Raw genomic sequence first — 14,247 nt, 5'->3', positions numbered from 1 at the left:
TACTATTCCGTCGATGCTATCAGTCAACAGATAGCTGATTGCAATCACCTAGTGCTTCTATGCGAATACCCTCGGGCGCACGAAATCAGCTTATACCTACAGTGGCATTGCAATGAGGATGGCCTTGGGATTAGGCCTCCATCGCAGCCTCCCAACAGACACCATTTTGAGCCCGGTAGAACGAGAGCATCGAAAGCGGGTCTGGTGGACATTGTATGTTCTCGACCGGCTCTGCAGTTCAATTCTCGGCTACCCTTTACTTGTAAGTGACTTGGTAATTGATGTGGAACTTCCGACAAATGAAGGGTTGAGTCGAAGCCAACTGGAAGAATTCTCAGATCCCAGCCACTTGACTGCAAATATCAAGCTGGCTAGGATCACCGGACAAATCAGTACGGGCAGCACCCATTGATTCATAATGCAAATTTTCTTTACTGATTTCATAGCTACTGATGTCTACTGTCTTCCACAGCGAACACAGGAGATTTTTGTCCAAAGAGTCCACCGGATTCTTCTGAGCCTGAGAAGATGGGATGAAGAGCTGCCTCTATCTTTGACTTTGCAACAGGAGTATGTACCTCGCAATGTCACAAGCCTTCATTTACACTACAACCAATGCGTCATATCAACCACTAGACCAATATTGTTGTACCTTTTCAAAAACCGCTTTTCTCTCACGGATCCATTAAGGGAGACACACCCCAGAATATTCTCACCTACAACATTGGCTTTGGCTGAAAGCTGCGTACAAGCGGCTAGGGCATCGAACTCCATTCTATCACGACTGTTTGTGGAAGGCTCCCTTGCATCATTTGGATATTTTGATGCACATTATCTCTTTTCGTCCACTTTGATCCTAATCATGTCAGCTGTCCTGGACCCCAACGTGGCCACGTCAGATGCGGTTTCTTATGCATTCACTATTCTTCATTCAATGAAAGAAGATGGAAATCTTCCTAGTTGCGACTATTTTGAGAGACTGCAGCGTACCAGGGCCAGCGTTGGAAAGATGCGAGAAAACAGCGAGACATGTTCGCGCTCACTGGCGTTCGCGGATGGAAACATGTCGATGGATATGCAGATGGATCAGCAAGTGGATGGATCAGCCTTGGGATTCGGTGATGGTGTTCCATTGGATCACCCTTTAATAGATAGCTTTCTTGCTGACAAGGGATTTATGTGGGCGGACGGAATGCCTCCCGAAGACCAATCCTTGAGAGACTTGGCCTGCGAATTGGGGGATGAATTTCTATTTGGAGGGTCATGAATATAATAATAACTGCATTTATGATTCTAGAATTTGAAATTTATCAATTGATCACTGGAAGTTGACCTCTCGGGATCGTGTTATCATGCCGAGTGAGACGTTCAAAGCTAGAACATGCTCGCCACTCGGAATATGGGCCCGACCGAACAGACTCGTTGGGTGTTAACCACACAGGACCACCGGTCACTTTCCCGGCCTAGATTGACCCAGACCGATCGTTTTGATTATTTTAATACGTTAAATTTCAATTTCAAAAGACGAACAAGGCTAACTTGTGAGAGGACGACATACAACTTTATCTTTGCGTATCTATCATTTACAAACCCGGCGAACAGAATGACGAACAATTCGGTTGTTACTCTGCTCGAAAACCTCATGAATATTCCCTCCACCAGCGATGAGGAATACGCCATCGGTCTAAATATCGAGCACCATCTGCAATCTCTGGGATATACCGTTGAGCGGATCCCTATTAGCCCCGATAGCTCTCGCTGCAACGTCTATGCGTACCTTGGGTCTTCGCGCAAGACAAAGGTCTGCCTGACCTCGCATATGGATACTGTTCCGCCCCATATTCCTGTACGGGTGACCGAGCAAGTCATTTATGGACGTGGGGCTTGCGATGACAAAGGTCCACTCGCCGCTCAAGTCACGGCCCTTGAAGAGCTTCGCAAAGAGAACCTCGTCCAGCCAGACGATGTATCCTTGCTCTTCGTCGTAGGAGAAGAGAAAGGAGGCCCGGGTATGCTGGCCGCCAACAATATGAATTTGTCCTGGAATGCCGTAATATTTGGCGAGCCGACCGAGGGGAAACTTGCTGTTGGCCACAAGGGACACTTTGTGTTTGAGCTCATTAGCAAAGGTATCCCATCCCATTCAGGATATCCTCAGCAGGGTTGCAGTGCGATTGCTACGATGGCATCTCTTCTGTCTGAAATAGATAAGATTCAATTTCCGTCGTCCGATACCATCGGGCTGTCTACTTTTCACTGTGGACAGATCCAAGGAGGTGTGGGATACAATATCTTAGCTGCTGAATGCATAGCACTCTGCGCCGTCCGCGTGGCTAATGATTTGCCTGAGATTGAGCGATTGGTCGAGGAAGCGGTGTCAAGATATGAGACGGTGCGACTAAAGAAGAAATTCAGCTACCCAGAGATGTATTTAGATCATGACGTGCCTGGCCTGGGCACGATGGCTGTGGCGTTTGGAACGGACGCTCCGCGACTACAGGGAGACCATAAAAAGTACCTCTATGGACCGGGATCTATCTTGCTCGCACACGGGGAAAAAGAACAAATTGATATCACCGAGCTTACAGAAAGCGTCCAGGTGTACAAGCAGCTCGTCAAACACTGCTTGTATGGCTGATGGGGACTGGCTTCAGGACCCGATACCGATTCGTCGGCAACTTGACAATTTTACCGAGCGGAGAAGTAGATAATAAGAGGTCTGGATGAGCGTTGCCTTCTTACATTGTTCAAGATAAATAATCAAAGAGTTAAAAAGAAGGCATTCATGTGGTAAATTAACTGTTTGCATTTGTTTCGCGATTTTCAACTCTGCAGAATGCCGGATTTCCAGCTCGACCAGCTTCCAGTACTCCCGCTGGCTGAATCCTTCGCATTGACGGCAGCCTACGATGCAGACAACTGTCTGCAAAAGGTCAATCTCGGACAAGGAGTCTATCGTGATGGGAACTGCCAACCTTGGGTTTTGCCTAGTGTTAGACAAGTCAGTTTCAGTCCAGCTGCATAACTCCCCCGGTAGCAAACCTCTAACCATTCTGTAGGCCGAAGAAAGTCTTCATCGTCAACATGCAAACCACGAGTATCTTCCAATATCGGGAGACTCTAAGTTTCTGAAACAGGCCCGACAACTTCTCTTCAGCCCAGAAATTGGTGAGCAATCGAACATTACCAGTATTCAAACAATTGCTGGCACGGGAGCAAACCACCTTGCTGCCCTGTTCTGTGCTTGCTATCTGCGCCCTAAAAATGTCTGGATCTCCGATCCGACCTGGGATAATCATCATCTCATCTGGGAAGTGGCTGGGCCAAATATCGCACGCAGGCTGTACCCATATTATGATCCGGCAACGCGGTCGCTCAATTTCAATGGTATGATCGAGGCATTGGAACAATTGGCAGAGGAGAATGACGTCGTGATTCTCCACGCTTGCGCCCATAATCCAACAGGAATCGATCCCACTGAGTCGCAATGGAAGAAGATTGCGGAGGTGGTGAGGCATAAACGGCTTTTCGTCGTTTTTGACTGCGCATACCAGGGCTTTGCTTCGGGTGATGCGGATGCGGATGCATGGCCAGTTCGATATTTCTACTCGACGTTATTTGGATCATCATCGTCGGATCTATCGGTACCTACAGGCATGCTGGTCTGCCAATCACTGTCTAAGAACTTCGGCCTTTATGGTGAGCGTGTCGGGGCTTTGCATCTCATAACCGCCCCTTCGATATCGCCAGAGGGAGCGATGACGCACTTGATCCGATTGACCCGCTCTGAAATCTCGTGTCCATCATTATATGGGGCGAGGATCGTAAACACAGTCCTTACTGACGCCGACATGTGTTTGAAATGGAAGGAAGATATCAAGACCATGGCTTCAAGGATCCAAGGTGTGAGATGGCTGCTGAAAGTCGAGTTGGAGAAGCTTGGTGTGGAAGGTGATTGGAGCCATATCGCACAGCAGATCGGTATGTTTAGCTATACGGGACTCAGCGCGATGCAGGTTCGAGAGTTGAAAACGAGACACCATGTATACATGTTAGAAAATGGCCGTATGAGTCTAAGTGGGTTAAATGAGGGCAATGTAGCCTATGTTGCGCATGCAATCAAAGATGTGGTGGAGCGAGTATAAGGAACGAACAACATGGAATGTTTTTTTTCTCTTTGGTCATCCTCTAGACTTTTCGCATATTGGACGTCGGGCTTTTGTTGGGATCTAGTTTTTCAAGCCCGGGTGATCGACTTTTATCGAGACTTTCACTGGGCATAGAGAGGCTTACGAGTATGCCGGAAAAGTAACTACCTTCGAGGGTAGCAGAAGAGAAACCAAGGACGAAATAGAGATTCATTATTTGCCAACAGCAGCGAAACTACTGCTAGTATCGGACAGATCTCTTGTTGGACACGCGATAGGAGCCATTCATGTCCCATCATGCAACCCGTTGCAGGACATCTACTATGTTCTAGTTTCTAATAAACCCAAAGCTACAAAGCAAATCCAAAATAACAAGGACTATGTAAATACCTGGATTAATAAAAGACTCTCCGGAAATGGTCAAGCTGTCCTCAATCTCTCCCTCCTCGCCCTGACCTCGAGTTAAGGGTCGAAGAGTACAGACTCCCGCCTTGCTAAAGGTTGCGAAGAATCCGGTAATTAGAGAAAAAAAGGGGGGATTGAGGCTCAAGCTCAGACATAGCACTCTCTTTCTCCGGAAGAACTGAGATGGTCAAAACAAAAAAGAAAAAGGGAAAAGGGAAAATAGACAACCGCTGCGCAAGATATAACAAACAAATAAGTATACGAGGGTCCCAAGACACGTCAGAAAGATGGACGGGCAGAGTTTGTGGGTTGATCTGAATACCAAGAGATTTCCTGGTAATGATATGTTCGATCCGTATTTTGAAGGAGGCTTATGTCCGTAGGTGCGTGGGAGCATGGAAACCATGCTCGACACGCCCGAAGAATCTGCAGGATAGTCATGCAATAATATATCCTAAGGAAGGAGAAAATAACCGCCCTGAGGTTCCTACAGAGCGTACGGGTTCACCGACCGGACGGTGAGGCATCTATGATATCGAAATGATTAGTCTGAGATCTTGAGAACTAGCCATGGGGTGAAAATGAAATCAACTTACGGTGGGCTCTTGCTCAAGTCAGTCTTCAAGATGATGGGCACGCGAGTCATCTCAGTAACATCCTGGATGAACTCTCCATCCTCCTCGCGGAGCTTGAATAGCTTCAAGTACTTATCCTTGTTGGTCAGCTTGCTCTCCGGGGCATCGGCAGTGCTGGAAGCAATCTTAGGATCCGAGCGAGTGCGGTGAGGTCCCTGCTGAAGATGACCGTTGCGGGTGGGAGATGGAGGCATGCTCTGAGTTGACCGGTCAGCCGAGTTAAGAGAGACGCCGGCCGCCATTTCAGTCACCTCTTCCACATCATCATCATCAAAGAGGGCATCGACGTCGTCGGCGGACATTGTGCCGGTCTCGGTCTGCTTGCGCATGGCCTCGTCTTGCTCTCGAGCACGCTCCTTAGCAGCCTCAGCTTCGCGGGCAGCGGCAGCGGCCTGGGCTGCGCGAGAGTTGGCAGGCTTGGGGCGCTCATCCTCAGGGATGTAGGCAGAGGACGGTACACCCTTCTCCCAGTACAGCTCAAGCACACGAGTATCCTTGCGGTACTCGGCCTTCTTCAAGGGGAGCTGATCGCAGTGCACGCGCTTCTCGAAGCCATATTCGGGAATAAGAACGTCAAAAGCGGATTCATAAACGCAGAGCACAATGCCTTCGCTGATAAGGTCACCACCAATTTCATGAACCTTCCGATCCATGTTGCGACAGGCCTCAATATGGACACTCTGCTCTTGCGCATTGTGGGCAGAGTCCTTCTTGTTGTTGCAAAGATCGGCTGTCTTGTTCAAAGACTCGGCATCATCAGTGAACTCAATGGCACCCTCCGACAGGATGGCCTCGAGTTGGCGGTGAACAATGATGTCAGCATACCGACGAGAGGGATTGGTGAAATGGGTGTACACAGGCACGTTGAAAGTGTAGTGTTGACGCTGTTCATCCGCAGCACCAGTTCCCACGAAGTACTTAGCGCGCTGCATAGCCTTAGAAAGTAAAGTCTCCATTCCCTTGCGGATGTCAACATCCTCAACCTTGCAGAGAGAACTCTGCAAGCTACCGCTGCTGGACGCATCAATGCCGAAACTGAGGCGATTCATTCTCTCGTCAAACAGCGTCAGACGACGAGGGTTGGGCGAAGGCTGGCGACGCAGGAATGCTTTTTCAGGCATCGCACTAGCCAGCTTGCGAGCAACGTAGAAGTTGGCCTGGCGGCTAAGCTCCTCAACAAGCTCATGAGCTGGAGTCGAGTCGAAGATGTTGTACTCAACCGGCACGTTCTCATCGTCAAGCTGCTGAAGAATACGCAGGCTGGGAACATTGGACGCCCGGTTACCGAAGCGAGCGTCACGGAACTTGTGAGCAATAGCCTATAGGTTAAAAAAAACCATGTCAATACAGAACAGAATGATTGTCGATGCGAAAACTTACGTCGAGCATCTTGATATCGTCAGTGGTGATTTGAGTCCCGACTGAGCTCGATTTTCCTGTGAGAACAGAGTTGACGTCCTCGTAGCTGAGGCGACCTGCACTCTTAATAATACCCTTACCAATCCAGACATCGTCGTCAATGGCACCGGTTTCAGAATTAGCCTTGAAAACAACGCTAACAGTCAAACGGTCCTCGCCAGGAATAAGGGAGCAGAGCTCTGTAGAGACCCGCGGTGGAAGCATGTTCATGACTCGATCGACAAGATAAACAGCGGTACCACGCTTCTTGGCCTCTCGATCCACAAGAGAGTTACCTTTGACGAAATGAGCAATATCAGCAACGTGAACACCAATCTCCACCTTGCCATCGGCAAGCTTCTTGACATGGAAGGCATCCTCCAGCGACTTTGTATTCTCAGGGTCAATGGTGAATGTGGTTTCTTCACGGAAGTCGCGACGGGCAGCCAGAGCTTCACCCTCGTTAGCGACCGACCAATCTTCCCAGCCAATGCTCTTGATCACAGCATCGGAGAATTCGTCCGAGCCAAAGTTGTTATCACGGAGAAGAGCATCAGTCTCGACCCGTAGGTCGCCCATCTCTCCGAGCTGCTCTACAAGAGTGCCGAAGGGGTGCAGGGAGGTGATGGGCCAACGCTTGATGGAAGCGACAAAGATACGATTTGCGTAATCCTGATGCTTCTCCACGAAGTCCCGGGGGGCCTGTTCAGTAGGGATGGCAATCAAGGGCACACGCTTGTCCGTGGGCTTGAACCAGACAATCTTGGGCTTCTCTTGGTGGCGGTCCTGGTTGGAGCGGCCATGGGCACCATCTCTGGCTTGCCGCTCGGCCTCCTGCTTCTCCTTCGTCGCCTGGCTGCTAGGACGGAGAAGACCCAGAGTTCCAGAGAACATCTGACCAGCAATGCGTTCAATAACAGCAACCACATGTCCAGCGTACAGCGGTTTTTGCTCATCGCTAATCTCATCTTCCTCGACAAGGAGGAGGCTCTGGCCTTCAACCTCAACATCGTCATTCTTCTTCTGAGTAGGGCGCTGGCGAAGACTGCCACGACGACGGATGCTTCCATCCGGACCGACTTCCTGTCTGTCACCATTGGAATCTGAGCGGCCCAACTTATCATTTCCAGCATTGCTTCCGGACCGAGCGTCGGTGATATCCTTGCGCTTCTTCTTTTCTTCCTTCTCGCGCTTCTGGGCCCAGACTTCATCAACATCAAGGAGTTCGATGGCAACAAAATCTCCCTCGAGGGCGCGGTTGCGATCTTTGCTGCCACAAATGAAAATGTCGGCGTCAAGGTCCGTTGTGGTCACATAGGCATCGGAACGGTTCTTCTTATTCACTCGCAGGACACCAGCGACTAACTGCCCGTTGCTGATCAAGGCAGGCAAATTGGCCTGCGGTAAGTAAGGAGTGAAAAGCGTCTTCCGCTGCTGCTGCTGTTGCTGCTGCTGCTGCTGAACCGACAATTGGGGTGGCGCATGCTGGCTTGCACCGAGGCCTCCCATGCCCTGTCCGTTCTGCTGCTGGAGAGCCTGGAGTTGAGCTAGCTGAAGTGGGTTGATTTGTTGTCCACCAAACATCTGGGGCGGCGCCATCATCACCTGGCCCTGCGGGAGCTGGATAAGTTGGGGCTGTCCGTACTGGAACTGGCCGATGGAGCCCATCGACTGGTTCATAGAAGCCCGCGAGCGATGGCCTGGTTGGAAACCACTGCCTTGCTGTTGCTGGCCATAAGACTTCTGTTGGTCTTGTGCCTGGTTCTGGTTGTTCGGCTGGCGCCAATTTCCGTCAAAGTTTCGCGAAGAGGAGCGAGCGTGGCCGGGCTGGCTGCCGCGGCGTTGATTATCCGACTGACCGTCATTAGGGGAAGCAGGAAATTGGAAACCGCCAGCACCACGACCAGAGATGGAGCCTCGGTTTCCACCAACGGCCATCGACTGGCTTCGGCCATGACCACCAGCCCGAAGGTTGCCAGCACGCTGCAATCCAAGACCCTGGGGAGCAGGAGAGGTGCTTGAGCCAGGTTTGTCATCCGAGCTAGACGGATTCTCCAAACCACTAGCACCACCGGGAGAGGGAGCAGGGAATTGGAAGCCAGAGGCGGTTCGCTTTTGCTGTGCCAGCTCAGCGGCCTTTTTGGCCTCGGGGAGTGCGAGAGAGTGGCGGCGCTGGTGACCTCCACCAGGCGGACCACCACGACCACGACCACCGTGGCCACCGTGGTTATTCTCGTTCTTCTGGCCTTGTTGACCGTAGTCGGCATATCCGGATGCCCCTGAGGATGGGGCAGGGGGTGGGCCCATGGCAAGACCCGGGAGGGCAGATTGATTGCGACGGTGAGAATGTTGGTTTGGCGCATTCATTGGAACCCCAAGCTGCTGCTGCTGTTGCTGCTGGGGAAACTGGAAAGCGTTGACCTGAGGGGAGACACCACCCATCGAGCCGCCTTGGAAGGCGTTGACCTGTCCCAGCTGCTGTGGCTGTAACAGGCCCATATTAACGTACTGTTGGTGTGTTGCAGCAATCTGTTGCTGTTGCTGCTGGAGGAGCTCAATTTGTTGCTGAATGGCCAGTTGTTCCACTGCAAACAAGGAAGAGTTAGTTTGGGGTCCTGCGCCCGTAGCAAGCTCGGGAGGATCATACTCATCAAAGGGGTCAGCTCAGATGGACTTCTCCGATGAGCGATATGGAGCTTGCGCCCGGTGGGGCCTGGTACCCCAGACTGGCCCTGTTGATCCATGATCCCAAATGAAGGGTTGACGGGCTATCACTGTAGAGTGTAAAATGCGGGCGTATGTAGAGGACCCGGGAACAGGAGAGACGGGTGTTGCCGCCAAAGGCAATGGAGCCGAGTGATTCGGATCACAAACCGACCACAGGTAGGCTGTTTATGTTCGGATGATCGTATTCAAGGATGTGCGCAAGCTATACTAGAAAGGAGGGGAGAAAGAGTGGATCAGTCACGATGAACGGGGCGGCTGGAGAGAGGGTGACGGTCAAAACAGAGAAAGAAGAAAAACAAAGTCAAGAAGAAGCGACAGCTAGGCAGCAGAAAGCAAAGTGAAGGAGCGAACAGGGGAGGTGCAGCGAAAACTGGAGGAACCGGAGGACCAGATGGGCGGAGAGGGGGAAGTCGCGATGGCGAGTGGTCCGTGGCCAGTGCAGCGAGTGTACCCCGAGCCCCGTATTCCATACTCCCGTCCGAGTGTCATCGCGGGCGGAGAAGCACAAGGACCCGGACACCTTTTCAGGTAGTCCGGTAGTGGGAAGGAGGGGGAGATGGTTAGATGGCAGCACCGTGACCCACGAATTCTCCCTGCAATTCCCCATCCGGTGTGTATTCCGCTGGACTAAACGTGACGTGCTTACCTGCAAGAAAGACTAATGACGACTTTCAAGTGCCAGCATTCCAAAAAAAATGACGTCTGTGCTGGTCCAACGTGGGATGAAATTTGCTAGTAAAGCCAACGAAGCCGTGACGGATGAGCCACTCGAAGCAAAGCTGGGGAATGAAGAATCGAGAGGGGGAAGACAGCCGAATCAATTGCACAATGCACGTTGACTCGATCAAGCCAAGGACCGACTGGAAAGGGACGACGTTCGCTCGATTCGAGATGGGAAGGACCGAGTTCGACTGGGTAGGTGGCCGGGTGCTGGAAGGCTGCACCGACTGCCGATCGCCGAAGAACCGACAAACGGGTGAGAGGCAATGGACTCGAGATCCTGGGATCGAGAACCGGAGGGATGGGACTCGAATTCGCAACGAACGAAGCTGGGCTAGAGCTTGGTCAAGCGAGGAAACCCGGATGGCAGGGTCAAGTCGTCGAAGAGAATGACAACAAGGAGGCTAGAAGGATGGAATAGAAGATGCAGGCATCGACTGATTCGACCTGAAGGAACGATGGGGAAGGGAAGGGAGAGAGAGATGGAGGAGGAAGAAGAAGAAGGAGGGGGAAAGGAGAAGGAAAGAAAGAGGTGATGCTGGGCTCCATACAAAGCGGGTGTGGGGAGAGCCTGTATCGAAAAGGGACGTATGGTCAGGACCGAACTGTAATATTACCAGTGACAGAACCCGTGGAGGGGCGCCTGTGGCGGGCGCGCGGGACGGTATGGACGGCGTTCGAACCGTCCGCAAACCCACTCTTCCTGGCGGATGCGGTGGATGATCTCCGTCTCCCGACCACTTTTCATCATCGTCCTGCCATTCTCTGCTGGACATCGGGACGAGACCAGACATCTCAGGCTGCCCAAAAGTCCCGTGTGGGCCTCTGGCACTCATTCGAATCAATTCGCGACCATGCGAGGGCCACGATAAGGGAATCAGGGATCTACGACACCCCGCCAGGGCTCCTACGTGACTGGCCAAACCTGCTAGGCATGCTAAACAGTGCGTGGGCGGCTTTAGCGGCTATCAAAGCTGCTATCTCTGACTCGCGCGGGCACGGTGAAACTCTGACCTGGAAAGATATCAAATGGCGTGTTCTTCCCCGCCACATATAGCTCGAGCCGATCAGGAACCCTATATCTACAGAATTTTCGTCGCACTTGGATGCAGACTGCTGTAAGCTTTTTGACAGCCGACCAGCAGCCCTGTAGCTTGGAGCCCGCTGAAGGTCGGTTCTCCGGGGAGTCTCCACTTGTGTTTTTTTTAAACAGCCGACAGGACAGAGTACACCGTTCAAAAGAGGTATCCAGTTCAGCTAGCGCAACGGGTATAGAATGAGCAGCAAGCAATATCCCAGGGTCAAATGGTCCACATAGTCCAGAGGGCCAACTTGATCGGACACAAAGAACCGGTCAATATCTCTCCAAGTCCTCTTGGGTCTGGCGAGCAGTAGAAAGTGGATGATGCTCACGATGATGCAACGATCCAGAGTTTCCCTGGTTGCGCGGTGCTCGGGTCCGGGCTGAGTCAGCATGTAATTTATTCCAAGTTCGTCCCAGCGGCAGTTCGCGATCAACATCGGCCTTTTTCTCGTTCAGGAACGGCCAGGAACGGCAAAGGTAAGTTGCACCCGCTTGAAGGTACGGAGCGTGGTTGAGCTCGAAGTATTTTGTCCGGAGCTCGACCGGTCTCGTGAACACCACGTGCAACCCTGATTTACCGCTGACCATCCCAATTGCGACAGGCGGCCTGTGAACAACTTACTCTCGCCTTCTCTCGTTTACCCTGGCTTCCACAGTCCTTTTGTCGCGTTCTTGAACAGGTCGATCTTGCTGACTAGCAATTCGATCCGTTCAGCGTGTTCGGTCATTTGGGCCAGCTTTGTTCCGACCTCATCCAACCGTCCATTCGACATTCACGCGCGCATTGGGAGCTCACCTGACACCCATTCACTCCAGCCTCCTCGAATATTTCAATCCACGAAACCGACCGCCCTCACATTTCTGGGACTCGATCCCGATTCTGGACCGTTGGAGAGACCATGACTCTTATGAATTGCTTGTCTTATGATTAGCGAGCCTCTCGTTTCGACATCTCCCACTTCTCCCGGCCTCCCACCTCGCCTGTTCAATTATCCATATCGTTCGCTGCGACCTTTCCTGTCCTTGAAGGCTCACCTCAGATCTCGAGAGAACCCAATCTTTTGAACCCTCCCTACAATTTCTTCGATACTCGAATCACCCTTGGTTTCGTCCCTTCTCTCTCGGGTTTGATCCAGATCCGCTAACATGACCCGAGCTCGAGTCCATGTTCCTCCGCTGGACAGTCCGTCCAAACAACTGATCCTGGACCTGACCCGCGATCTGGAGAATGTCCGTATCTTCAATGCGGAACTCAAAAAGGTTCATGCCTACGAGCGCCAGACCTTCTACGACAACCTCGACCGCATCGACCGGGAGCGCGAAGCGGTCCATACTGCTGCCCTGGATGAAGCCGCCGCGTACCATGAACGAGTCAGGGAGGAAGCCGAAGCGACCCTGAGGGCCCACAACCGTGCCGAAGAAGAGGCACGTAGACGCAAAGAAGAGGCTGAGCGCAAAGAAAGAGAGCGGATCGAGCGCGAAAAGGCAGAAGAACGACGCAGACAGGAAGAAGAGGCTGCCCGCATTGAGCAAGAACGCAAGAAGCAAGCCGAAGCCGACAAAAAGGCTGCAGAGGAGGCAGAAAGGGCTCGACAGGCAGCCCAAGAAGCAAGGGAGCGCCAGGAGCGCGAAAAACAGGAACGACTCGCTGCAGAGGCCCGTCAAAAAGAAGAAGAAGCTAGGAAGGCCCAGCAAGCGGCCCAGCAAGCGGCTCAGAAGCAGAGTATTGGAGGTAGCCGCCTGACATCAGAAGAGGCTCGAATCCAAGAGCGCTATGTAGCACTTCATAAAACACTGAAGGAGATGCGAGAGCATCTGCGTAATATCGGCAAGCAGAATCCTGCCGTGAAGGAAGCCATGGGAGGCATGCGACGTGCAATCAAAATGAGTGTTGGTCAGCTGCGGAATGCCAAAGGAAGTAACGCGACCACGAACAAGCAACAGGTAAGAGTTTCCAATTCTTGAGCGTGATGTAGCCTTTGAGCGGAAACTGACAGCGATTCCGTAACCAGCTCAACAAGATCAGAGATGAGCTCAAAAAGGCTGCTGCAATTTCAGAGCCTGCCATGGATGTTCGCCAGTTCATCGCCTTTCCGCCGGAATCCATTGCTGGTTCTGAGCAGAAGGCACCTGCATTGCTGATTTATGGTCTGAACATCTTCGCCAAGTGCCTGATTGCCTCTCTACTCGCAGAAGCCTCACTAAAACCAGAACATGCGGAACCGATTGGTATAATTGCAGCCCAGATTTTTTCTACGGATGAGTTCATGTATCAGGGAATTCACATGTCCGATATCCTGTGGGCCAAATACCGGGTGGTATGTCCCGCGCTTTGGGGCTTCACAGGAGACGAGAAGACCCAAGGAGGGAGACGTGCTCTTGGCTGGTGGCGCGAGAATCCCGAAGGCCCGTTTATCAGCGAGCAAGCACACTTGGACCGTATGACTGCCCTGGGTGCTGGCTTTTCCGCCATAACCCTACGCAAATTCGGCCAGACACAGCGTCAAAATCCTTTCCCCAATACTCTTTTCTGGACCTCCCTCCAGAAACTCGTCTCCATGCCCCCCACCGAAGTCCAGGAGACCCAAATTACTCTCCTTTATTCGATGCTCCGAGGTTCTGGTGAACGAATCCTTGGTTTCTTCGGGCAATTTGGACTTGTTCTGATGCGCAAAGCTATTGTTGACTTGCCGGCAGGATTAACGCGCCAGAGCATGTCTGTGAATCAGTTGAAGCTCCTCAGGGAGACCTACCAGCGCGACAAGAATATCATTTTGTAAAATTCAAAGCTGGCATAGTGAGTCCCGTTTTGGCCGGGCCCAACTCATGGTGCTGATGGCTTTGGTTCGTTGGTCGCGAGAGGGTTCTCAAACAGAGATGGCCTTGATACCATCCTGTCACCTTGAAGGGTCAGAATCTTACCTTCCGATAACTTATATCTCATGATTTGTAGATTAGAAGAGTGTTTTAATTTCAAATCTCACTTTGAATGCTCAAAAGATTTCTTCACTTAACAACATAGTCTAAATGAGGACCTGAATGGGATCCATCGCTGATAATGTAGCAAGTGGTCAGCTACAATCAACTTGTAACTACAACTACAGCGAGACGGACACGTCCACCGGCGGTG

At 51.7% G+C, this 14,247-nt stretch overlaps 7 protein-coding genes across 7 annotated transcripts; 5 read left to right on the top strand and 2 right to left on the bottom strand.

Annotated features, from left to right (window-relative positions):
• Nucleotides 1-862: 862 nt before the first annotated feature.
• Nucleotides 863-1,267, top strand: N7462_005376 (uncharacterized protein; the record flags this gene model as incomplete). The annotated part of the gene is made up of 1 exon (XM_057077094.1): nucleotides 863-1,267. The coding sequence occupies one exon, from the start codon at nucleotides 863-865 to the stop codon at nucleotides 1,265-1,267; it is 405 nt and encodes a 134-aa protein (XP_056932674.1).
• A 336-nt stretch (nucleotides 1,268-1,603) lies between these two features.
• Nucleotides 1,604-2,638, top strand: N7462_005375 (M20 family metallopeptidase; the record flags this gene model as incomplete). Its single annotated transcript, XM_057077093.1, has 1 exon — nucleotides 1,604-2,638. One exon carries the CDS (start codon nucleotides 1,604-1,606, stop codon nucleotides 2,636-2,638), a length of 1,035 nt encoding a protein of 344 aa, XP_056932673.1.
• A 198-nt stretch (nucleotides 2,639-2,836) lies between these two features.
• N7462_005374 (uncharacterized protein) lies at nucleotides 2,837-4,145 on the top strand (the record flags this gene model as incomplete). Its single annotated transcript, XM_057077092.1, has 2 exons — nucleotides 2,837-3,001; nucleotides 3,060-4,145. 2 exons carry the CDS (start codon nucleotides 2,837-2,839, stop codon nucleotides 4,143-4,145), a joined length of 1,251 nt encoding a protein of 416 aa, XP_056932672.1.
• Nucleotides 4,146-5,040: 895 nt separating this feature from the next.
• On the bottom strand, nucleotides 5,041-9,330 carry ssdA (mRNA-binding translational repressor SSD1; the record flags this gene model as incomplete). Its single annotated transcript, XM_057077091.1, has 4 exons — nucleotides 5,041-5,080; nucleotides 5,150-6,507; nucleotides 6,569-9,171; nucleotides 9,234-9,330. 4 exons carry the CDS (start codon nucleotides 9,328-9,330, stop codon nucleotides 5,041-5,043), a joined length of 4,098 nt encoding a protein of 1,365 aa, XP_056932671.1.
• An 811-nt stretch (nucleotides 9,331-10,141) lies between these two features.
• N7462_005372 (uncharacterized protein) lies at nucleotides 10,142-11,090 on the top strand (the record flags this gene model as incomplete). Its single annotated transcript, XM_057077090.1, has 2 exons — nucleotides 10,142-10,289; nucleotides 10,654-11,090. 2 exons carry the CDS (start codon nucleotides 10,142-10,144, stop codon nucleotides 11,088-11,090), a joined length of 585 nt encoding a protein of 194 aa, XP_056932670.1.
• A 297-nt stretch (nucleotides 11,091-11,387) lies between these two features.
• N7462_005371 (uncharacterized protein) lies at nucleotides 11,388-11,890 on the bottom strand (the record flags this gene model as incomplete). The annotated part of the gene is made up of 2 exons (XM_057077089.1): nucleotides 11,388-11,724; nucleotides 11,760-11,890. The coding sequence occupies 2 exons, from the start codon at nucleotides 11,888-11,890 to the stop codon at nucleotides 11,388-11,390; spliced, it is 468 nt and encodes a 155-aa protein (XP_056932669.1).
• A 373-nt stretch (nucleotides 11,891-12,263) lies between these two features.
• Nucleotides 12,264-13,897, top strand: N7462_005370 (putative RNA export mediator Gle1; the record flags this gene model as incomplete). Its single annotated transcript, XM_057077088.1, has 2 exons — nucleotides 12,264-13,061; nucleotides 13,130-13,897. 2 exons carry the CDS (start codon nucleotides 12,264-12,266, stop codon nucleotides 13,895-13,897), a joined length of 1,566 nt encoding a protein of 521 aa, XP_056932668.1.
• Nucleotides 13,898-14,247: the final 350 nt, after the last annotated feature.

This window comes from Penicillium macrosclerotiorum (assembly GCF_028827735.1).
Source record: "Penicillium macrosclerotiorum strain IBT 26536 chromosome Unknown utg000006l_segment0_segment0, whole genome shotgun sequence".
Classification (NCBI taxonomy): domain Eukaryota; kingdom Fungi; phylum Ascomycota; class Eurotiomycetes; order Eurotiales; family Aspergillaceae; genus Penicillium; species Penicillium macrosclerotiorum.
This window is presented reverse-complemented; position numbering and strand designations above follow the sequence as displayed.